General features: G+C 36.3%; 1 protein-coding gene and 2 long non-coding RNA genes across 3 annotated transcripts; 2 read left to right on the top strand and 1 right to left on the bottom strand.

The window, feature by feature from the left end:
* Window positions 1–326: 326 nt before the first annotated feature.
* Window positions 327–25958, bottom strand: LOC149537388 (uncharacterized). The gene is made up of 2 exons (XR_016356567.1): window positions 25080–25958; window positions 327–618 (listed from the first exon to the last, which is right to left on the bottom strand). It is a non-coding gene; the product is annotated as an uncharacterized LOC149537388 (long non-coding RNA).
* On the top strand, window positions 1281–4330 carry LOC149537390 (uncharacterized). The gene is made up of 2 exons (XM_089802885.1): window positions 1281–1928; window positions 2288–4330. The coding sequence occupies exons 1-2, from the start codon at window positions 1906–1908 to the stop codon at window positions 3312–3314; spliced, it is 1050 nt and encodes a 349-aa protein (XP_089659011.1). The 5' UTR covers window positions 1281–1905; the 3' UTR covers window positions 3315–4330.
* On the top strand, window positions 16809–24666 carry LOC149537389 (uncharacterized). Its single transcript, XR_016356566.1, has 2 exons — window positions 16809–23220; window positions 23924–24666. It is a non-coding gene; the product is annotated as an uncharacterized LOC149537389 (long non-coding RNA).
* Window positions 25959–26365: the final 407 nt, after the last annotated feature.

The raw sequence follows: 26365 nt of genomic DNA, 5'->3' as shown, positions 1-26365 counted from the left end.
CTTTACAAACAAGAACAATAGAGAACATCTCATGGATGTATGAAAAACAACTACTACAACTACTATTGCCCTTGCTTGAAAAGAACAACCATTCAAAACCTCAAAGGAACAAAACATATGCCTTCACACACATAAGAAATTTGAAGGAGATCGGTAAACAGGATGTGAAAACCAAAAGTTGCTTACCTCAGAAGAAGGAAGTGCACTCTGCAAATTCCTCTCTTTGATTTCAATAACCATACACCTACGATCATATCTCTATTTGTAACTTGTGAAAACCGACATTAACAATGAACGTATCGCAATGAACCATTCTTTAAACAATCTTGTAGTGTACTAAAGATTTAATAATTTATTCCATCCACTGTTTAGCCAGACATATGCTTATGTGTGTGCAGAGATACACACACTGAAATGGTAACATTCTGCATAAAATTGATCTTAAAATATCTTGATTCTGACACAACCATTAAATGGATACGAATTTAGACATACCGTGACCTACTCTCTCCAAAAAAAATCAATGCTCGGCACTCAAGTTTTGCATCCAACATTTTCCAAGCTTTCACAACCACCACTAAATGTGATATGATAAATCCATAGAACTTAAGGGTAACCCTGTCACACACATTTTGAAGGGGCATGAATTAAATGCTTTTCAGTTAGTACCTTTCAACCTATTGTCCACTAAGACCACTCTCAATAAATGCACTTCTCCATACAACATAAAGTAGATAGCTGACAACTCAGAAAATGTTAGAAATGTGTCTTTTCCAAGCACTAGTTTTAAGTCTTCATTCTTATTCACTACTTCCATAAAGCAAAAAAAAAAAATTTAAAATTGACAAATGAAAAGTTTTAGAAAATTCTATGATACTAAATGTTCATTGTACAATTCTATATAATAAATAATGAAATCAAATTTATAAAATTAAAAATTAAGAGAGTAATATAGATACATGATATTAGATCATTGTTTTGAAAAAAATAAATTGATCTCATTGGACAATATAAAAAGACAAAAGAGACACCTACTGGATTGCATATTATGCAGGAACTAAAAATGTTGAAATCCAGTAATACCCTCTAGGAGCTATAAATACACAAAGTTAGCTATAGCTCCTGATCGATCCTTCGCTCTACTCAAGCTACGTGAAATTGACCAAATAATCTGCAAGGAAAAGTCCCTCGTACTTTAGTCCTAAGAGAATTTCTCACTGTTTCTCGTTCTGTAACTCGTCATTTTGAGATGGTAAATCGATCGACTTTTTAAGGTCTGAGCCCTGTCCAAGGTTCGGGAGTTCGTTTGCTTACATTTCTAGTTACAAATGACATTTCTCAATATATGAATTGTAGTTAAAATCCATAAAAGTCGATCGAGTTCTTAAACGCTGAGCCCTTTTACAAGATCCGGGAGCTCATTTGCTTACGCTTCTAGTTATAAATCAGATTTCTTAATTTTTGAACTAAGCTGCAAATCCACCATGGCCAGCAAAATTAAGGGACCTCTACGATATCTAATGCTTTCTTACACTATGCCATTTTATAATGTCAATGACAGACAATTACTCCAACCTATTTCGACAAATATTCAAAACTTCACAAACCGTAGTCCTCAAATTTACAATATATCTTCTACAACAAAAGAAGGGGAGCCCACAATTAAAACCGGTAAAATACCATCCAGAAAGGCCAGGCAAGCATGTCGTCGATTTCTAAAGCTCCTAACAAATTCAGACGATAGTCATTTCCAAAAAATTCTTACTGTACTGCGTGAATCTCCAGATAATATCTCATCTTCACAGGCCTCTTTGCTCATAAATAAAATTGGAGACCCATTGATGGCCTATGATTTCTATCGTTTTATGAAAGCGCAGCCCGGGTTCGAACCTCTAGGGGATCTGTATGGAGCACTCATCGATACCCAGGTGAAGTCCATAAACCCTAAACCCTATAAAATTAGGTTTTATTTAGATGAAATGAAAAGAAGGAACCTTAAATTCAGTGAAAGAGAGTATGGCATTCTTTTCAGTACTTTTTTAGGCATTGATTTGGAGCTTGCAGATATCTTTTTTGAGCTTATGAGAGCCAATGGTCCCACTCTCTGTGTGGGATCCTACAATTTTGTCATTGGTGCGTGTTTGAGTCATGGGCTGTATGATAAGGCTTTGTCAATCGTGAAGGAAATGAGGGTAGAAAATGTTAGTTTTAACGAGGATACATATTGTAATGTTCTTAGGGTTTGTAAACATTCTGGCAATGCTGACGAGGCAGTTCGGATTTTTAGGGAGATGCAACGTACTGGCATAAAATCATCCTTGGACACCTATAAGCTTTTGTTGATTGTTGTTGTAACTGCTGGGAGAATGAATGTTGCTTCGGCCATTGTGGAAGAGATGAGGATTTTGGGGTTTAAGACAGACAAGATCTTTTCGGGGAATTCAGCTAAGGAATATCTGAAATCAGATATGCTTAATGAGGGTGACAATGTGCTAAAAGATGGAGGTCCAAAAGACCGAAATGGAATTTTAGACTTGATCAAGGTTCTGGCAGGGAAAAAGATTCCCTTGCAAGAAGTTGATGCTTTGCAAAAATCTGGTCTGGATTCTAGTAATCTTGATCTTTCCAGAGTCATTTATGCCTGTGCCAGAGTAGGAATGGTTGGAGAAGCCATCCAGATTTATGATTATGTGAAAGTATCCAATCGCATTATTGACAAGTCTATCTATTTGGCTATGCTTTGTGTTTTCTGTAAAGCAGAAATGCAGCATTCCGCTGAGAAATTTTTTGAAGAGATGTCTGATCATGGTTTTGTGAATGAGAGAGCTTACTTGTATATGATGACCTTGTATGGGAATTTGGGAAGGCTGGAGGATGTGATGAAGACCTTCCAGTCGATGAAAGAGAGCAGGTGCAATATAAATGTTGATGCCTACTCTATCCTCATCGACATTATGGCTAAGGCTGGCAGAATGAACCAAGCTCGCAAGTTCCTCTTAGAGATGAGAGAGTCTCAAATACAACCTAACAATGTCATATACTCAACTCTGATAAGATCTTATATGTCAATAGGCCGGCTTGATTGCTCTCTCATGTATATTGAAGAGTTTAGATGCTCAGGGCTTATACCTGATGCTATTACCGCTGGTACTGTAGCCACTGTCTTAGCTCAAGCAGGTAAGTATGATCAGTTGGAGACATTGATGGATGACCTGATCAGGAAAAATATCAAATTCCCAAAGGATAAGGGCATCTTCTTAATGGATTTATGTACAGATGCAGTTCTTTCTGACAAGATTAGTCAGTTGATATAGCAAGGAAACTCATAACTTCTAAATCTGTTCATCCTCATATGATTGACCTTCCCAGCAGCAGTGCAATGGTTTGCTTACAACTGGACCCAAGAATTTCTTGTTTCATATTTCTCCTCTTCATAATGAGAATGCATATTTTCTAGAATCGTGTTACCTGATATTGTTAGATGTGGGTTGTGGCAGCCACCATTTCGAAAAATGATTTGTCTGCAAGCTTAATACAACGATGATAAGAGCTATAAAGGATTGTTTTGACCACACATGCTTGGTCTTGAGACAACTTGGCCATTTTTACAAAATCAACTTATTTATGGGTAAAGTTGTTTCAAATTTCGAGTATTAATGAAATGGAGTTTGCGTGGCAGAATTTGAACTCTCCAAATTGAAGACTCATGTTTTCACTACATAAGGATCTATGTAATGCATTCAAAGCAAGTCATTAAAACCCTCAGATAATTAATAATGTAGTTGGCTCAAGAGTGATCAGTACATGCTTTTCTGATAAAACAGTACTGTAAGTTTTCTTTTTTCCTTTCATCACACACAGATTTATCTGATCAATAGCCCTCTTATACATGTCTGGTTTTCCATCCCGAAGCTAGAAATTCTATGTTTGTTTATTCAATGGTCTATGCTTGTTGATTCAATGGTCCTCTCATGTATTTTGATAGATTGTGTAGGTGTTTTTATTCATGGAAGACAACAAAGAAAGGCCTTGATCTGCGAGTAGGTTTGCTTGATATGCAGGGATTTGATCAAGTCCATTGAGGCTTTGTCTATATGATGTAAATGGAAGGATACAATAGATAGGCTATGATCTGTGAGTGGGTTTGCTTGATATGTGGGGATTTGAAGGCTTTTTTAGAGGCTTTGTCTCTAATTAGTCTAGACTATGGAGTCTACTGAAAGATGACCTAATCTAGCAGCCCAACACCTAGTCAACACATCCATGTGCATGATGAAAACGAAAATGCAAAGCTACTGTAAATTAATAAATTGCCTGTTTTAGATTACAATTTGCTTACAAAATTATGTAAAGCTACAATAGCTACAACTGCCTGTAACTAGACTATTTTCCATCTATGAGGCTTATCACACACAAGGAGATAAATCAACCCAGCAAAATGCAGAACAATGCCACACAGTCGAGGAACATGAACAGTCATGATGCAACAAAATATAAGATTTACAAGCCAGGAAAAACGCAATGCAGAGAAGGAACAACTCAGAATTTAGATGCTTCAAGGGAAGAAGCTTAACAATCAAGGTAACAACTAAACATGCAAAAGAAGGCAACCTCATGCTGTCAGAAAATCCATTACCAGGAGGAGACAGAAGTCATGGAAGGAAAGCAAATATCCGCCCAAAATGGAAGGCAAGGAAAAGCAAAAGCCCCCTTCAATCAGCTGCCATATGTGAATGTGTCCACAAAAAATTATTTCATAACAGTTAGATTGCTAAAGCAATAGTAATCACCAGGGAATCCAACCCAACATAGCCAAGAATAGCAAAAATAAGTATCTCCTTTTTAAAGGAAAGACAACAATTGGTGGTTTGTAAGGGTTTTCAGTAAATTCTTCATATTTGATTGTATTGAATAAAACACAATAAGCATGTTACCCAAGAAACCAGCGTTAATCATAAGAATAGCTTCTGTAGCAAGCCTTTATGCATCATAGTTCCAGTGATAGCCTCCAGAAGCTATTATATTTTAAAACACACACCACCCCTATGGCATGATACACATCTGCAAAGAAACTATTCAGAAGCAATTTATTTCAGGCCTGTAGCAACAGAGGGTCTATACGTATAATAGACCTTCTTGCTTCCTATAGCATTCTCAGAGAAGGCAAGTTGGCAAGAAATCCACCAGACAAGAACTAAAGGCTCAAGAAAATTGAAAATCATACTCTACAGCTATTTTTGTTATTGCATGATTGTATGTGGAATCATGCGCTTGCATCATACACATTGGTTAAGAAACTTTGTGAGCATTGTGCTCACAAAGTGGAGCTAAGTGGGAAAACCATCCTTCCAAAAAGCATACAAGTTGTAGCAAACTCCTTTAACAGGTATGTTTGGAAAATTTCTTAATTTATCTCTTCCAGCATTTAGTTAGGAAAATTACCATCCTCATCCACTAAACAAGGCCATTGCTTTTATTCCTCTTGTGAACCTCTGTCCACCATAACCCTAACTCCTACTCTTAAAGTTTCTCCTTTTCTTATTCTTTTATGGGATTTAAATTACCATTTTCTGGCTTCCACCAAAAGCTTTTTCTCTAATTCTCCACTAACACCTGGACAAAATCAACAAAACCAAAATTTATGGAAATAAAATGTCTCTGTAACTGCCTCTTCATCCTCTCTTTGTCTTAGTGCTCTGTTGCACCATATCTGTCAACACCCTCATGACATCCAAAGAATACTCAACTGTCCCACTTAACTATTTTTCCATAGCCTCTGATGAAAACCATTTCTTCAACCATCTGCTCTCATTCTTCATTTTTAAACTTCAATTTTTGGAACTTACACTCCACTCCTATATTTACATTGTCATCGGTCATTTCTACAATGCTTCTACTGCAACACCATCGCCACTTGCATCCTCATTTCCTGACCTTTATATGCCTTTTGAAAGACATACTTTCACTTCAATCTCATTCTTCTCTTCTTCAATCACTATCACCCTAACTCAAAGATTGCTGTTTTGCTATTTGCTATCCTTCTGTGCGAAGATCTCTTCTTGTCTGGCTTGGCTTTTCCCGATACTTATACACAAAACAATGTTAGATAAAAAATAGCTCTACATTACCCATCTCCTTTCCCTCTGCCACCACTAGCACATTGTTTTCTTCCACCATGCAAATTATGCGACATTCTTTATTTACTCACATCTAAGACGACTCCTGTATATTGGACAGTCCCCAGAACCTCAGGTCTTGATTGGGTTTCTCAAAACTCTTGAAGAGCCCTCTCTATTTTAGCCCTTCCTCTGTTTTCATTGAAGAAAATCTCACAAACCAAGGCCACTTTAATACTCATTTCAGTTAACTTCTTTTCTTCTTCTGCCACTAGCACATTCTTTTCCTCAACCATGCCGCTTATGTGACATTCTTTATTGCATTGCCCTTTACTCACATCTACAACAACTCCTGTATATTGCAAAGTCCACATAATGCTGAGTCTTGATTGGATTTCTCAAAACTCTTAAAGATCCCTATCCATTTGAGCCCTTTCTCTCATCTTCAATAAAGAAAATCTCAGAGCTTTTCCCAAGGCCACTCCAATCCTTATTCTTGAAGACATCTTTACACACAAGTAATCCACAACCCAAAGAGGCATTGACCTATCACAATCACAAGACACACAATCTTGACTCACAATAACACATATAGTCTCACATTCGCACAACTAATTTTCCAACATTTACACTAGAAAATGTAATCCTTTAGAGCTCCATTTACCCACTTTCCACTTAGTGGAGGATGTTCCTACAAAGTCTTCTACCCAACACTCATTTTGTTGGAGGACAGCCAACACCTCCTTCACACAAACACACCTACTCACCATTTTTTTAATCTCTTAAAGCTCTTTCCAGTTGCAGGATTTCCTCTCACACCTATAACAAATTGTATAGCCTCCCCAAACACATCCCAGCAAGAAAACCTGCTCTAATGCCACTTAATACAGTCTAGAGTCTAGACAATGGAGTCTTTTGAAAGGAGCCTAATCTAGCAACCTAACACCTATTCAACATTTCGTTATGCGAGAAAGAAGCAAAATCTAAAGCTACAGTAGATCAATCGATTGCCTCTAGTCAAATACAACTTGCCTTAATATCTTTCTTCTCTCTACTAATTCATGGAGTCTTTGTTTTTCTTCTCAACTCTACTAAATAGAGTTTCATTCATTTGCCTCATTCAACAGGGGTCCCTCTTGCTTCTCGTTTTCCCCAACTATGATCATTCTTGCCTAGAAAATATTAAGAATACAAATAACTCTTGCCTAGCCCAGAAACTCAGTAGCTCTTGTTGCTACCCAACCCTTTCAAAGAGGAAAATGTTGCAGATCTTATCGCCAACAGCAAAAGAAAAACCACTGCTGGCAGGAGTTGTCCATCTGCTCAAAATATGAGAAGGTGAAACAACCCAGAGAAAGTCAAAAGTTAAGTCAAAACAATGTCATGTAGTCAAGGTACAGGTCAAACAGTAATGATGTAGGAAAAAAAATATCCCATGCAAAGCTCTACACTTACAAGGAACAGCCTAGAATGTTTATGTATCGTAGGAAGAAAATACATGGCCAACATAATAGCTGTATGCAATACAGAATAAGGCAACCTTGTGCAATCAGAAAATAATTACCACAAGGAAATTGTGAAAAGTAACAAAAGGAAAGAAACCATATTCCCAAAATAGTGTTGAATAGCTTGATCTTTTCTGCAAATGTACTAACATGGCCAATGTGATTGATGTCTTCCAAATGTAGATTTGAAGACTCCTAACTATGAGAGGAGGAGACATGTCGCATGAAGAGACATGCCGCTATAGTTAATCATCATTAGTTAATAAATAACTATACGTAGAACTCATAGTTAAGCATATATATAATATTAATATATTAACCCTGTATGTAATATATTATTATATTATTATATAATAATATATAATGTATAATAAATATAATATATATTATATGCAATATATATTATATATATAAGATATTTATCTTAAAGATGATTTACCATCAACAAGGTATCTCATGATAAAATCAATCCGCCAGAAGCTACAACCTTAACACTCCCTCTTAGCTAGGGAGGATTTATAGAACACATTGTGCTCTCAAGAATAAGAAGAGATATCATCTTAGTATGATATTCAGTTCACTAGAATAAGAAGAGATATCATCTTAGTATGATATTCAATTCACTATGAAACTAACTTTCTCACCTTTCATAACACACAATTGAAGTAATTTCCATTACTTTTTAAAAAACGCCACCTTAAGTGTGGTCTATAGTAGCAACTATGGTGTCCGGCAAGATCTGGCCCAAAGAACCATAACAAGTTCGTTATCATGGTGTCTGGCAAAATCCGCCCCAAAGAACCATGATAACAGGTCTACCATTTGTAAGATCGCCACCTTACAATGGTTACCTTCTAACTATTCATTATCATGGTGTCCAACAAAATCTGGCCCAAAGAACCATGATAACAAGTCTACCATTTATAAGATCGTCATCTTATAATGGTTACCTTCTGACTGTTCGTTATCATGGTGTTTGACAAAATCCGGCCCAAAGAACCATGATAACAAGTCTACCATTGTAGATATTAGTTTTCCACAATCCATTAGAAATCTTTGTTGTATTTTCTGGGCAGATTGTGTGACAATTTTTGCATCAACGTTTCAGATCACACTCTGTGATCCATCATCAGGATGAAAGAGCTAAAGGAGAAATGTGGTAAGATTGCAAACCCAAGGTGGATAAAAGGGGAAGGAGGTTGTTGTGGGTGCACAACATTCGAGGAGAGTTTGAGGTTTAGCAACAAGGTGAATAAGGGAAGGATCACAGGTATAGTGAGAGAATATGAAAAAGATATATCTAAATATAAGCGAAAAATAAGGAACAAACTTACTAATGAAAATAAAAATAAAAATAAAGATAAAGATAAAAATCCTTTGAATGGTGTATATATATATATATATATATATATGAAGAGGGTATCCCAGAAAGTAGAACAAGAAAAAGAACAAGATTAGAACTAATTTAAGAATGAAAATAATAATAATAATAATGATAATAAAAAAAATAAAAATAAAAATATATATATATATATAATTATTATTATTATCTAAGATAATATAATGATGAATTTTACAATGTTTAAGAAATTTAGCAAATATATATATATATAAGTAAAAGTAATAACAATAATAATATTTTCTATGAATAATATAAACAAAATAATAATAATAATTATATATATATATATATATATATATATGAATATGAACAATAAAAATTAATGATGGATTAAGGAAAAAGAGTTGAAGGAATATAGCGATAATAAAAATTATATATATATATATATATATATATATATATATATATATATATATATATATATATATATATATATATGAATAATAAAAATTAATGATGGATTAAGATAAAAGAGTTAAAGAAATATAGCGACAATAAAAATAATGATGGATTTTAAATAAAAGTGCTAAAGAAATTAAGCAAATATATATATAAGATTAAAAGAAAAAGAAAGTAGATCTATAACTGCAACGATATATATAGTTTTTATTTAATTACGCCGAAGGTGTCCCTTTACTGAAGTTGACGACCTCAGTTTTTCAATCTACGGTTCATATCGTACAAGAGGAAGGCAAGACAATCAAAGTCATCGTGATCGTTGAATATTTTGAACCGTAAATGTTTCATTTTGACTGGAAGTTGAGATTCACTGCTATCTTGGTTATAACAGCCCATTGCAAGGTGGATTGCTTCAATGAGGATATAGTTGCATCTCGAGATGCTACGGGTTACGTCTCCCAAATCCGTTTGCTATGGAAGGGTTCGATGCAGGGGGCTACACACATAATGGATCATTCGAAGTAGGAGATATGAAAACGCGGCGAAAGAAAAGCAGTCCTTCCATCATTTCGTGGGATAACATGCAGATCCAACTTGATAAGAAAAAGGAAGGATTATGAATGCACGCCACCCAATTCTTGCTCCCCTATCCCCTATCCTTTGGTTGGTGAGTTTTCAAGGCCAGTGCGAAGGCGATGAACTAGAAGAGCCCACTATTACTACCGCCTCTTTATCCGCCACCACCAAGTCATCGGAGAGTCTTGATAGATATCAATGTCTTGCACATATCGACGTTTGTACTTCCACATATACAATGATATCAATGTCTTGAAGGAATTGTATGACTCAATTTTTGACATTTATTTTGGTGAAAGAAAAAATGAGGATTTGTTAAGAAAGGTGACACCTCTTGCAAGTACATATCCAGCACACGTCATCAGATCCATCCATATCTTGGACGCAATCGCAAACCGGTTCATATTGGGAGTGCTTTGCCGCCGTCAAATCCAGGACCAAGCCACAAATCAATTCATACTGGGAGTGCTTTGTCACCGTCACTCGATAGAATGTTACTCGTCTTTCCTTCTTTTCACATCTGTTGTGTCTTTTAGCATGTGTCGTGTAACGTTTGTACTTCCACATCTTTTCAGCAGCATGTTTGTCACGCTTCCTAGCAAATTCTCCATCCGTATGTGACAAGTGTAGTAACATCCCTTCATAATCAAAATGATGTGATTTATAAAGATGGGTGCGCTTTGAAGTTGCATAGATTATGATGGAGTCGCGGCAATACTCGGAGCTCAGATTGGAGATGGGATAGCTCATGCTAGAAATCACAAGAGGAGGAGATCCTCCCCCATCTGTGGTATCTCAAACATGCTGCCATTGTTCTGCCTAAAGTGAGCAAAGCTCGAGTTTCCACCATTCTCATGGCTGTCGGATTTATGCCCCACGCTGCCCATCTGCCCTTGCTGGCCGACTTTGCTTTGAATGCCAGGTCTATGTGCCCTATTTCTCCGTGATATGTTCTTCACCACTCCAAATCTCTTAGAGCCTCAATACGATTTATGGAAATTGTAGGGCTCAGAACTGATCATTGAGCACTGTCTATTAAGCGGAACTTGCACGATGATTATGAGCTTAAATTAGGGCAGCATTGGATGCTCTTGGAGAAAATTTAATTTCAATTATTTTGGGTGTTTTTTTTAAACAAGATTCGACACTCTGTCTTATACTGTTTGCTCTCCTTCACATGGCGCATGATGTTTCAGGCTTGCTTTTGAGAGTACCAATGAAATGCCATGAAAAATAATGATAACAGTGCATGATGTGCAACATTTTGAGCAGCAAAAAGAGGACCAAGTGTGATAGAAAGTGTGCAGAGAGAAGTAAAAGGAGGGAGCAACATGAGTAAAAAATACACTCACTAAAAGTACAGGTTCAGTCAATTTCAGTCTTGGGAGGAGCATAAATTACCATGCCTAAATCGCAGCCTTTCAACCCTATTTGGCTGCTGGTTACTCTTCAAAAACAACCAAGGAAAGTAAAATTTACTACAGCTATTTACCACTTCAAAATTTTGATTATTTGATTATTTAAGTGAAAAGCTATTCGTTAATGAGTTTCGATTAATTAATTACTTCCCCAAATTGCAAAGTAAAGTTTCATTTGTTTTTTATTTGAGCCACAGTTATAATTTTTCTTTCATTAAAGCTTAAATCTGCAAAAATTAAAACATATAAAAATGCAAACCATGTTTCTCACCTTCTCCAACTACGCCCATTCCTATATTTGCATTTGTTAAATTTACACACCTCAATTAATTAATACCATTTTATTGCTTATTGGATTGCATTGAACTTTTGTTTATTTCTTGAAAATAAATAAATTCATGTCTTCTATACTTTCATTGTTACTATTTAATGACAAATTTACGATTTCTTACTACTCATATTTCCTTGCTGATATTGACTCTTGCTTGTGTTATGTGCCTTTTATTGAGAAAATAGGCAATGCTATACCAAGATACGATGGGTCCATACAAAGATGTCTCTATGCCACAAACTTTTGTACTTAGGTTTGTTCAAATATATGCAATAAAAATAAATGTTTATCATGTATTCAATACCAACATTTTAAACTTAACATAATTTTCTTCAGTGTCCTTATTGCAACCTTAGGTGCAATTGCTAGTTTATATCTACTTGATATATATATATGTGTGTGTGTGTGTGTGTGTGTGTATATATATATATATATATATATGAATGTAAATAAATGTCTATGCATATAACTATATGTATAAAAAGAATGAACAAGATACACCCCGAGAATGTATATATATAGAAGTAGGCAAGAAAAATAAAACACAAAACGAAGAGAGGGGGAGTTTGGGGGGGGGGCGAGAGGGGAGAACGCGGATGGGAGGAAGTGTGGTGGGGGAATGATGGAGAGAGAAAGCAGGAGAGAGAGAGAGAGAGAGAGAGATCCTCAGGGGTGACCCGAATAATTTATGATAGCGGATAATAAGGGTTGCCAAGAGTTGCTAAGAAAGAACCCTTCATCTCAATTAAGGTTCCACGGGTGGTTGCCGACTTCAATGGCCTCTTTAATTTTTTGCCTGAAGAAATATCTTCTTTACATATAACTTGAGTCTTCTCTAAGCAAATGTGGCATTTGGTCTTTGAGGAGTGCTCAACTAGGGCTGACTTGGCAGCTCTATCGTGTTTTATGTCAACCCCATGTTCTTTTAATTGAGTCTTGATAGCACATCCTGTTTCTCCTATATAAGGAATACCACAAGAACATTCAATCTTGTAGACTCCCGATTCCATAAGGGTATCTTTGGGGTCTTCAGGGAGCGGATATGATGTTTAACCAATGAGAAGGGTTTGAAAGTGTTGCGAATGCCCTTATTGGCTAGGATTTTGGCAATCTTGTGGGAGATCCCATTGATAAAGGGAAACGAGACCCTATGAGCGTGAGGAATTTTGGGGGGTTTGGATTGAGAAAGGATAAGGATTTTGGTGTCTTTGATAGCCTTCGTGATTTTTCTATAGAGTACCCATTTATCTGGAAGACGTTGCAAAGATGTGAGAGCTCAAGTCTATGTGTTCATCATCGCAGATGCGGAAGGCTCTCAAGATGAGCATCTTCAGAACACCAAATTTTTGACTGGGGTGGTGGTGTGAAGACAAATGGAGGTATAGATCTGTGTGGGTGGATTTTTGGAAGACTCAACAACCTATGGATCCATCAAGTTTTTTGATGAGTAAGATGTCGAGAAAAGGGAGTTGGTTGTCCAACTCAGTCTCTAGTGTGAAGGAAATGCAAGGAGCGATGCTATTGAGATGGGAGAGGAAGTCTTGGAGTTTGTCGTCATCTTATAATGGTTACCTTTTGTTTATATATGTCAATGAAAGATCATCACTTTCATTACATATGTGAAATAGTAACCACCATGAACCCAGTTAAAGGGTGGTACAACTACTTTCACCTCATTCTCTCACAGAAAAAAGCATTACAAGAAATTTCACTTAGAACTTCTCCTCATAGAGAAGATATCATTAACAAAGGATTGCACCTCAAAAATTCTACCTTTGAGCAATGATCCTGGGAAGTCAGGTCCTCTATTTACTCCAATAGAACTCTCTTCACCTATGGATGCCTTTCAAACTCCCTCTAAATCTGTTATCAATCTTCTGACTTTCTGGGGGTAAGTCATTACTTCCTCATGATATACTTCCTCGTGATATACATAGGAGTGGGCCCATCAAAATCATGCAGTCACACATGTATTTCTGGACTCCCTCTCAGTATCAATTTTCTAAGCTCCCGCGTTGCCTTCGAAGAAGTGTCATACTCCCTCTTAATGTAGAAGAATCTCATAATCTTAATCATCAAAGATGTTTTCTTCAAGAGCCTCACTTTATCCATCTTAATCATCAAGGTCTTTGGAACTACTATCATTAGATTGAGTCTACAAAATATTTGGTAGCATGTGTAAAGTACCAACTTTCTTTTCTTATCTACACATTAAAGATTCAAAAATTGTCCATTTAGATTATTTGAGAATGGAACATCTCCCCTCTAAATAAGATTCAAGTGGGAATGGAACATTGATTATTATTCCCCCCCCACAATGTAAAATTTTCACTCATTCTTATATTGTTGAAAATTTTGTATCAAATATGACAACTCCTTTCTAAGTTCCAACTTTCTCTTTTCATCCATTGGAGCTCCAAACATTCATTAAACTTAATAGTGGAAGCGAACACAAACTTGTCTACAATACACCAATCTCTTGATTGAGTATGGTTGTGTCACTTGAATGACTCTACAACTCATACGTCAAGTTTCATTTATCAAAGAGAGATTCATAGATAGTTTAATTAAAGTCACAACTTTCTTATGATGTACACAACAGGTAGGCCCATTCACATAGTTGCATGAATTACAGTCCTCTTGACTGTTACAATTTATCGATCATTAAAGAGTCCATCACAACATTGATTTACTTCCTTTGAATCAATATGATTGATATCATTGACGGTTGATGAAACCATATCCTCAATCTGCTCCCTCTAACGGATGTGTCAAAATCCCTCTGAACATAAATCTTCTAAGCTTCTAAAATAAACTTCCCTTTAACAAAGTTTTAGACTCTCTAAATTTGATATTAATCCTCTTTTTCCTACAAGACCATTCTCAGAGGAAAAGATCAAGGCAAATAATTATTATAGTACGTATAAAAATAAGAGAGAGACTACAATAGATAAATGTAATATTTAGAGAAAAATACTTATATGCGTCAAGTCATAAATTGTCTCCATATGTGTCCATCAAAAAAATGCAAGTCCAAGAGCCTCATGAGTGATTGATACTTGCGACAACTCCCACAGATCTCAAGCCCTCTTCCGGGTTAGCGAAATTCTACATTCGTGGGTACTCAAAGATTGTTTAACCATCACACTTATACCATTTGATTCATAATATCAAATTATTAAATATCATTCTTAAATCAATATAAATTTCACTTAAAAATAACATTCTTATTAAATTTAATGTATATATGCAATTATATGAATATGCTCCTACATATAAACATATTATATCATTTTCATAAAGTAAAAGTTAAAAATAATATATATTGTTTTTCATACCTTATCGATCTCCATTCCCCATTACCTTAGTCTTCACTTTATTTTTTTAAAATAAATTTTGGGGACCTTGTTTGACATTGGATACCCGTAACACTACAAAGCATCGTTAATCTATACCATTTGTTGTTGACAGTGATCTCACATCCTCTGGTCAATCCCACAACCATCTCAAACCATCTGGCACAAACCCAATGGCAATGTCCTTCCTGTCAACATTGTGTATTCCTAGCTTGTCTAGTTTCCTCTTACACTGTAACATCATCAAAATCACACTTTTCTTCTAGAGATGTGTTCTCAAATCTGGCATGTTGAGTTGTGATTTGACTCTACTAGCTTGGCATAGATTACTACATGACAACTCCCACCATTGGCTTGAGGTAGAGAGGAGGCACCAACATCAGATCCACGAGTTGATGTTTGCAGGTCTGGCAACTACTATTTGGGAAATGGGCTTCGACTTAAGATCTTTCGCTTAGGAGCATTAGTTCTCAATAGCAAATTATCGGTTGGATAGCTTCCAGCTGAAGATCATGCAACACCAGTCTCAGCAAAGAATGTTAACAATGATGTACTAAACAATATCATAATAATGTTCCAGAAAATTCACGGGCAACTCATTCCCGACAAGACGATTCAGAGGATCCATTGGTATAATGCATTACCAACAACCTATTACAACATGATAATACAAACAAAAGGTCGTCTTTGCTATGGGATTTTTCAATTATGCGGTAGAGGCACATTCGAAGATCATTACATATAGGCCACAGCCATGGGAGACTCATAATACTCGCCTTAAGTCTCAATAGAATTTGAAGCACAAGATTTGGGGCTACTACGCTACTATATGCGACAATGCTTAGACGTGACTAGAGTGTCTCATGAATTCAAATTTTTTAAAAAGCTTTTATTTGTAAGATGCCCACGATTAATTGAAACTGCCAAGTAATACTTCAGATTTATTTTCTCCGCCGTAGGTAAATAAAAACTTAGGCTCTGACTTTATTCTTAAGTTGTCCAAGTGTGATATTATGCGTTCAAGAAACCCAACAATTTCACATTTGATAAAACTTCACGCAACTCCTATGATATTGAATGCAAAAGCTTTTATAGGTGTTGCTGCTCTTTATAAAATGTATTTGAGCAGTTCTTTACATTTGTGGCAACTTGGCTCTGATACCATCTTGAATAACTTGATCTTTTCTGCAAATGTACTAACATGGCCAATGTGATTGATGTCTTCCAAATGCAGATTTGAAGACTCCTAAATATGAGAGGAGACATGTCTCTATAGTTAATCATCATTAGTTAATAAATAACTATATGTATAACTCATTGTTAAGCATATATGTAATATATTATTATATTATTATATAATAATATATAATGTATAATATATATATAATATATATAAGATATTTATCTTAAAGATGATCTACCATCAACAAGGTATCTCATGATAAAATCAATCCGACAGAAGCTGCAACCTTAACAAATAGAAGGCAAGTAAAAGCAGGATCCTGTCAATTATTGGCCAGATGTAATAGTCTTACAAATTGCTGCGTAATGATTAGATTGCTAAAGCAATGGTCATCTCATGGGAATCCAAACCCAAAACAGCTAAGAATAGAAAAGTTGCGTTTAGGAAAAATAGTAGTTAGCAGTTTGTAAGGGTTCACAATATATATTTGATTGTATTGGAAAAGCAATAGTAACCACATTCCAGCCTGCCAACGTTAATCTTAACATAATCTTTGTAGCAGCCCTTCATACATCATATATTCTATCGTAGTCTTAAGACTTATAAAGTCATCATTATTATATTTTAAAACACATCAGCCCCGGTAGAATATTAGTAATTACACAGCTAATGTAGCATTTCTGAAATGATCTATTTAAGCATGAACCTGTCTGGACACAACTTGAGTTGGCCTATATCAACAAGATTTTAGCCTGTAGAAACTTGAAAATGACCTGAAGCACTACTACAGATGGTCGTAATTTGTAAACATTTAATAAAATCTGCATCTGTTGTATAGCACTCTCTGAGAAAGCAAGTTTGCAAGAAATCGACCAAATAACAACATAAAACTCGGGAAATTGAAAAACATAACCCACTGCCTTTTCTGGCGTTTCAGGATTGCTTGTGAACCCAAATATTCTTGCATCAACCTCCCACCTGGAGTCAATATAAGCAAGATCAAACCTGAGCATCTTTGGGTCAATGAGCTTCAAGATTCTTGAGGTGGTGTTGCAGTTTGACAACACAGATTTACAGTTACATGTTGAAAGGGTTGCTTCAAGCTTGCAAGAGACCCTCAAAATCCTTGGCAACAGATGCCTTAACATGCATACAGAAGTGGGCAACTTGCTTTCCAAACCTACGCAAGAAGGTGGTTATGGGAGCAGTCACAAAATCACACCAATCAACTTACAGCAAAGGGAGGATGTGTAGCCAAATTGCAAATTTTGGTAATGACATGGTTGGCCCCCTAATGAGTCAGATGTGACATGCTAAGAAAAAGGGTTCATGTGGTTTTCATCAGCATGAAAATCCATTCAACTTTAAAAAGTGATGCAGCTATGATCCAAAAGAATGATCCCAAGATGTACTTCCACAGATCTATAGAGCAGATGTTGGTTAAAAAGAATAACAAGATCAAGATGTTGGAGCACTTTACCCATGCTGACCTGCAAGTTGGATGATGTAAACCAAGGATTTGACGTTACATGTTACCACTGAAAATCTAGGTCCAGTAGCCTGGACAAGTTTTGAAATAAAACCATGATGCTTTATAGCACACAAATGCATTGGCTACAAGCCAAATTTTCCTTGGGTGACTCCACAATAGTAAGATCACCACTATAGTAAGATCACTGCAAATGATCTAGTTGGAAAGTGACAATTTTCAACAAGCCAGTGCAATAATGCTGTTCTTTCAGGCGATTTATTAGGTTTGTAATGTTTTGCAATTCTCCCCATTCTCCCATCTTGTCTGAAGATCACCCACACGACATGGTGTTTGGCCTCCTCAGAGGTAATAATAGCTGAGTGAATAGCTAAAATCAGGAGAAAACAACATTCACTTGCTGCAACCCTCGCTATGCAAGGTGATAAGCTAAAATGTTCAACTTAAGACTAAATTCAAGGAAGCCTGAAGAAAAATCTTGTGAATTGGATTTCTTGTCGATAGACAATGTCGTATGGACCCAACATCTGAGGTGAAGCTTAGACAGAGAACTTATGAGAAACTTTTGTAAGGCCTTCAGTGTTGAGATAATGGGTGTTGCACACATTGCATAATATTGTTATTTTATTATTTTATTTTTATTATGTAATGTTGTACCTAGATGGACGTGTAACATGTAAAGATTCTCTTGGAATATTCTTGATGAGTTGTATTGTAACATTGTGAAAATATTTCATGTAATTATTTAATATTGGGGAAAAGAATTAAATGCTCAATATTAAATGTGGGGTCAGTGGGTTAGGTAGCACATGGTTTTAGCACATGGTTTATGTAATACCACTTAGTGGTTTTGTGGGACTTGCTACTATATAAGCAGCCACAAGGGTAGTTGTTGTAGGAGAGAGAGTGACAAGGAGAAGACAAAAGGCAAGAGTCGAGCGGGACAAGGCTTGACAGGTTAGCCAAGGGAGCATTTGTGAAGGTTGGAAGCATGGCATGTGATGTGTGGATTCATGCTTGTTCACATAGTTTGCTCGGTTGTGGCTATGGCCATGAAGGCTTCCATGGTTGTATGGCAACGGTATTTTTGCTAAATAATACATGGTGATGGATGCTTTTGGAGGCTGGGTTTTCTCTCAATGAGGGTTTCCCAGGGTATATCTTGTGTCACATTTTATGGGTATGTTGTCTATTCTCTTGCATGTGGATTTTAATTCCATGTTTATTTCAGATCTATTATGGGTTATGTGGAAATGGTTATATTCTTTATTGCCAAGTTTCCTTACAAGTGGTATCAGAGCTATAGTTTTATTGTAACCCTAGATTGAATCCATGGGAATGCATGAGAGGATAAAAGAAAGGGCAAGATATATGAATGATTTATTGCAGACCTGAGGGTTTTTGATTTGCTGTTATGATGGGATGTTAAAAAATTTGGGCATGTGAAATTGTTGGACAAAAGAATTTTTTTTTCGGATGTTTCATTTAAAATGAGGGTTTTGAGGGGTAGCTTGCATAAATGACCTCCTGGGTAAAAACAGACCTCACCATTGGATCCGGGTCGACATTTTCATAAAATTTGATATATAATATGCCCTAGTTTGGCCATGTTCAGAGAAAATAAAAGAGTTTTTTGGTTTCAGCCCATGATGGCCGTCAAATTTAATCCCCGTCGGAATTTTCGTCACTGAAAAAATAAAAAATGAAAAATCGTACTGAAAATGGTAAAAAGACTGTCTTAGTAAAACGACCATAACTTTTTCTCAGAATATCAGATTTCAGAGTTCTTATAGGCGTTGGAAAGCTAATTCAGAGCACTACAAGATGGTGTAGGTTTGGTTCTATGATTTTGAGATTTTGTCAAGTTTTAAGAGCCCTAAAGTCAGATGTTGTTTATTTTGAACACGAATTGGGTCATAACTTGGGCATACGGAGTCGAATTTTGGACTTCGAGTAGTCAACGGAAAGCTCTACACATTGGTTTAGATTTGGTGCAGGTTTGGCATAATTTATTTGTTGATATATTTATCTGAACAGTTTATGGTATATATTTTGACTATGGTAACTTGTGAGTTTATGGCATTGGAGATTTAAGTTTTGATGTCATTGTATACTCAGTTCATATTCAGATTGGTCTCATGATGATATGGTTATTAGTGTTTGGTTTGGATATGCATGATGACTTCTTGGGTCTACAAGTTGTGCAGTGTTGTAAGCGGTCTATACTTACAGGTTGCATTTATCGCTTGGTTATGGGTTGTCTTTGCCCATTGATCTTTCATTATTGATGCATATTCAGATTGGTGGCTTGGATTTGGGTTGTCTATGCCCTAAGTCACATGATTTTATCTTCATGTAGAAGGGATGAGATGTTGTTACCAGGTACAGTCATGGCAGAGGATTGTGGTTGACTATGCTGACAGGTTGGACATATTGAGAGCCAGATGCTCGGTTCATGGATGTGATCATGGTGTCATAGATTTTGGTATGACATGATTGGTTATATAGGTACATCTTTGATGTTCATTAGCTTGAATTTTCTGATTTGGTTATGGTGGTATATCTTCTTGGTTGAGGATCATGGTTATTTGGTTTCTTTTGAGGAGCTCATGATGTGCACTTTGAGTTCTTTGATGGTTTGATGCTTTGGTTGATTCTCATGGTTAGAAGATGGTTTTTCATCATTATGTCATGGATAGCTTGGATACATGGTTTAGTGGGAGCTTGTGACAGTGATGAGGTGACAGTGCAGGATTAGTTCTTGGTTTAGTTTGGATCTTCATATAGGAGATGGATTTTATGATGCCATAGGTGACTTGGTACCACAGTTGAGTGGGAGTTGTTGGCATTGATATATTTATTGAGTGTTTGCAGATGTTGGAGGTTTGTCTTAGATCCTGTTGCTGCAGAAGCATCTTTGACATTTGCATGGTGCACTTGTTATCTTCATGGTATGTGAAGATGGTTAGATCTTGAGGACTCATGGAGTTCTTGGTTATCTTCATGGTGTGTGGAGATGGTTCTTCCTAGTATGTGGAGATGGTTCTTCCTAGTATGTGGAGATGGTTTTCTTCATGGTGTATGGAGATGGTTGCATCTTGAGGACTCACAGGGTTCTTGGCAAAGGTGTGGTTTATGCTTTTATTTGGCATGTTATCCTTGGTGTGAGGATGGTTTCATTATTATGTCATGGTATACTCTTGATACGCATTTAGAGTTGTGATATGTTATAGTATGTTCATGTGGAGCATGTTATCTCTTTGGTTGAGATGGTTAGATCATGTTCTCATGTTTATGTTCCTGAGGCCATGGTTGGAACTTTGACATTGATCTTGGTTTAGTTTCTTGGTATTGAGTACACTGATCATAAGTTGGATACTTCATGATATTGCTATGTTGCATTTGGAGTTGGCATAGATTGATTGGTTACGGGTGCTCATGGATATTTAGAGACGATGGTGACGCTGATTTCTCTTGGATTAGAGAAGTATTTGTTGGGATGATTGATGGTTTCAGCAGGAAGTCCGAGGGGCAGTCACCTGATATGGACTTGAGAGGAGATTGTTCTTAGATGAGTCTTGGTTGGAGACTTGGGTATCTTGATGAGCATTCTCATTCCCCACTCTTGGTCTACTCGGCAGTTTGCTACTTGAGAGGTATAGCCTATTGTTTCTCTCAGTTGCATTATATTTATGCTTGTCTTTCATGGATATGGATCTTGAGCTATGGTACATGAGTTAATTCTGGAGGGTTCATTTGAGAGATGGTTTAGCATTGGTTATCTTCATGTGCATATGTTGTTATGCTGGTTGAGTTTGGGAGATGGTTTTATATTGGGAATTTTTCCTTGGATTAGGAATGGTTATTCCTTGGTTTAGGAATGGGTTTATTGAGTTTGATCTTCTTGTGAGAGGCTTACATCCATGATTAGTTATACGGTATGGTTTGGGTGTTGTTGAGGCTTCTTGTTGGGGTTTTATGGAGGAGATCATACTTGCACAGTTTACATCTAGAGGTGTGTGTAGAAGGACATGATACAAGTTATGATTTGCATGGTTTCTCTGGTCTTGGTTATCTTCTTGGATGTTCAGTTTTGCCTACATTGGATTTGAGATTGGTTGGAGATTGTGATCACTGGTTTGTGCTCATGTATGTCATGTGAGAGATGACATGGTTATTCCTTTATCTCTTTCCTCTGTTGGTTGTGGTGAACTTGGGAGAGCATTGGAGACTTGTTATGAGAGTTGTTCTTGCAGGATATTAGTTTATGTATTGTGGATGTCCTTGATACTACATGGATTCACTTCTTTGAGATGTGTTGAGTGGATTGGTTATAGATTTGACATTATCTTTTGCAGTGGGAGCTTCTTGATATATATGTGGCAGGTATTGCTCTTGAGGCTTGTGATTGCAGGTTGCAGATTGGATATGTCGATGATATGAGATTCACTTGTTATACCTTTGAGGTATGGATAGTTGGATGGGTTTGGCACTTGCTGTGGGTGTTATTTTAGCTATGGATATTTTGACAACTACGGATACATGTGATTACCTTTGGATCAGGTTTTTTGTGCTTGGAATTTTAGTTGGTATAGGATTTTATGATCTTCTAATGCGACAGGTTGGGTGGTTTTCTCTTTGGATGGCTTCTATGTATGTTCAGTGGGAGTGGCATAATAGGAGGTGAGATCATTCATATTCGAGATGCTGGATACTTTGATTTTGTTGCGGGTACCAGGATGGAGCACTTGGTGTATTTTGATCCATGATGGTGGATGTGCTGGGAGGGATTGTTCCCTTGTTCATTTTGTGTGGCTACGGATTGACCTTATGCAATGTATACAACAAGTGGGAGATTGTTGAGATAATGGGTGTTGCACACATTGCATAATATTGCTATTTTATTATTTTATTTTTATTATGTAATGTTGTACCTAGATGGACATGCAACATGTAAAGATTCCCATGGAATATTCTTGATGAGTTGTATTGTAACATTGTGAAAATATTTCATGTAATTATTTAATATTGGAGAGAAGAATTAAATGCCCAATATTAAATGTGGAGTTAGTGGGTTAGGTAGCACATGGTTTATGTAATACCACTTAGTGGTTTTGTGGGACTTGCTACTATATAAGCAGCCACAAGGGTAGTTGTTGTAGGAGAGAGAGTGACAAGGAGAAGACAAAAGGCAAGAGTCAAGCGGGACAAGGCTTGACAGGTTAGCCAACGGAGCATTTGTGAAGGTTGGAAGCATGGCATGTGATGTGTGGATTCATGTTTGTTAACATAGTTTGCTCGGTTGTGGCTATGGCCATGAAGGCTTCCATGGTTGTATGGCAACGGTATTTTTGTTGAATAATACATGGTGATGGATGCTTTTGGAGGCTGGGTTTTTCCCTCAATGAGGGTTTCCCAAGGTATATCTTGTGTCACATTTTATGGGTATGTTGTCTATTCTCTTGCATGTGGATTTTAATTCCATGTTTATTTCAAATCTATTATGGGTTATGTGGAAACGGTTATATTCTTTATTGCCAAGTTTCCTTACATTCAGCATTCCAAGCAATGACATTCATTTGGAGTGATCCCCCACAAAGTTCTTAGACTAATGTTCATCCTCATTTGCTAAAGCTTCAGATCACTTTCCTAACGAAGGGTGTTTGTTTAGCTTGATGAAATATCCGAGTGTAATAGATTGGCTTTTGCCATTGGATTCTCCCCTTGGTGATGCATTCTCTACTAGGCCTGGGAGAACACCTAGATTATTGACTAAAGATTAGCGTCTGATACAAATCTATTATCTCAGTCATAAAGTGTCAGATGTTTCAGGTTTTACCATTCATATGATATCGTTGGATGCATATCCTCCATATTTTTAGGTCGGACCATATGGTGTAAAAGGACGTCCATGGTATGAAGTACTAGTGCAACTTAAAGTATTTCTGCATTTGTTGCTATTTGACTTTTGCCTAAATTCATCAATTTCAAATCAATAATCAATGTTTACTCTTGAAAGGTACAAACAACGAATCATCTAATGCCAGGTTCCATCATTCATTGTCTCATTCCAGTTGGTTATTTTATTGCTTAAGCACAATGTTTGGCTGTGTCTTTGATCATGGAAACATGTGGTTCTTGTATGTAGATCCCTCGCAAATGGTGGCTCAAGTTCCTCATGGTAGTGGAGCACATGAAGACATGAAAAACTGCTTTGCATGTTGGTGTGTTGATTATTTCATAACAATGTAGAAAATATCAAATAAATGAAGAAGAAAGTCCATTGTTACCCGTTAGTTACTTGTTCCACTGGTATAGAATAGCTTGGAACATGAGAAGGTAAATGAAGATGATTCACTCACAACTGGAGTCTCTTTTTTGCACTATGTTTGGGGTTTGAGTGGATTCAATTATGCCCTGACGGATTTCTTAGACAAGATGATCAAATTCACAATGAACTGGTAGTTTCTCACATTTGCAGACTAATAACATTCTTGCCCCCATGATCACTCATACAATCTACTCCGCTGTTGTACTATTTGGTGAATTGATGAACAAAGACAGAAACTGAGAAAGAGAATCAAGGGTATAGGGCAGAAAGAAATCTCGGAACAAACTTGGAAGGTTAGATCAAACTTGTTTCACGAAAGCTATGTTAGCTTAGTCAGCCAGGTCTTTATGCAAATATTTTATAAATTCCCTTGTCAGTGAACCATTTGTTAGCAAGCCATGACTTCAAAAGGTATTTAGTTGTAGTCAAGTGAAAATGTGCTGTCAGATATATCCTTACAATGTTTGTAACATGCTAAATTGCTCGTGCTAAATTGCTGAATGACCCAAAAGCTATGGAATGTTATATTCAGTGGTTGAAAAACAAGAACTTTTTTTTCCTTTGCTTGCTATTTAACATATCTGAATTTGTCTTGGTTAAATTGGAGTTTGTCATGGTCTGTATCCAGTTGTCGTTTCTTTGAAGCACACATTGCTTTACTTCATCGCTTCTGTGTTATGTTTGCATTTTTGTTTGGCTAACATTTGTAGGTTGAAGCTTGTAAACAGTTACAGTTCATTAAATCATTCAATAAACCTACTACAATAAATTTCTCTATCAACTTTGTTGTAATAATATGAACCATACAGGCAAGAGCCTACAATGCAACCGTAAATTGTTAGCCTCTCATCGGGAAGGTCTTGGGTTCAAATTTACTCGACATTAACACACAATAATAATTAATCATAACAATAATAATAAATCATCTAGGCTTTGGCCGATTACCTATCAAAAAAAAAAATATGAACCATACCTGTCAATTGTCACTAATGCATCCGTAAAGGAGATGAAGCAGAGTGCACGTATGAGCTAGATTTTGGCAGAAGAGTTAGGACACAGCTATCCTCCATACAAAATGCACTGTTGACAAAATTTTTTAAAATGGAAAATACAATGGATTTTCACAAAATTTTCAACATTTTTTCTTCATTATTTACTATTTTGTATTAAAAAATAACAAAAAAATCTACAAAAAAGTCAGTGTTTTTGAGAATCTGGAAAAAAACAAGTTTGATTTTTATTTTTCTCTTTGATGCATTTTATCTGGAGATTAGGCAGTGCGGACGGGTACCCCTCAAAAGAAACCCAAAAACATTGTGGGCTCGTCTTGTAATGTTTTTTTTTTTTCCATTATATTCTAGGAAATTCAGGCATGAATGGAGTATTCTATCGCCATCTGTATAAAAGTATGGGCGGTAGTGACCATAATTCAATAGACTTGTCTGTACATACAATATTACTCAAAATTGTCAAAAATCTCAACTGGCGGATGGATAATAGTAATGTTCTAGTTGCCCCCATCAAGATTAAACTCTGATTAAAATATTCATGAATTGTAATAATTTATTGGAGTAGTTCGAAAGGGTACGCAACTGTGGGCGGCTGCTACTGGACAAGGAAGATTTACTTTCTAACCACTCCTGATATCAATAGCTGCTAAAGGGAATCAGAGGCGCTGAAAAAGACGACTCAATCACAAGTAAAAACAAAAGACGAGTTAGATGCGACCTTTTATCCTAGCATAAAAAACAAAAGGCATGTGAAGAGATGCGACGGGGAAATCGTAAGAGACCAAGCATGGGGAAAGGGCATCATTGATCAACAATTATATAATTTGATTACTACTCGTGGGGCATGGAATTATGATTCAATTAATCTAACCTTAAGTTTGGAATTGCATGACAAATACTCAATTTCTTAATACGAAAATCACCATTATGTTACTGATTTTTTTGTAGAGCAATCATTGATAAAGATTTTAAGTTGATAATGTTTGTTTGGTTCATCAACAAATTTGGTAGCTATCTTTCAAGGGGATATTCAATTTGGACAAATAATCACTAGTTAGGTTCTGATATATTATAAACCAATCAAGTTATATTACAATAGTATAAAAGTTAGATCTTGTTAGCCGTTGGGAAATTCTTCCTAATACATGATAACTTTTAAAAGTTCAACATTAAGATCAAAGGAATAGAAACTCTTGGAATTTTGACTAAGGGAACTCAAAATAATTCAATATTAATTGCCCAAGAAAAA

Source organism: Cupressus sempervirens, chromosome 9 (genome assembly GCF_028749045.1).
Source record: "Cupressus sempervirens isolate cs-2001-9-10 chromosome 9, ASM2874904v1, whole genome shotgun sequence".
Classification (NCBI taxonomy): domain Eukaryota; kingdom Viridiplantae; phylum Streptophyta; class Pinopsida; order Cupressales; family Cupressaceae; genus Cupressus; species Cupressus sempervirens.
This window is presented reverse-complemented; position numbering and strand designations above follow the sequence as displayed.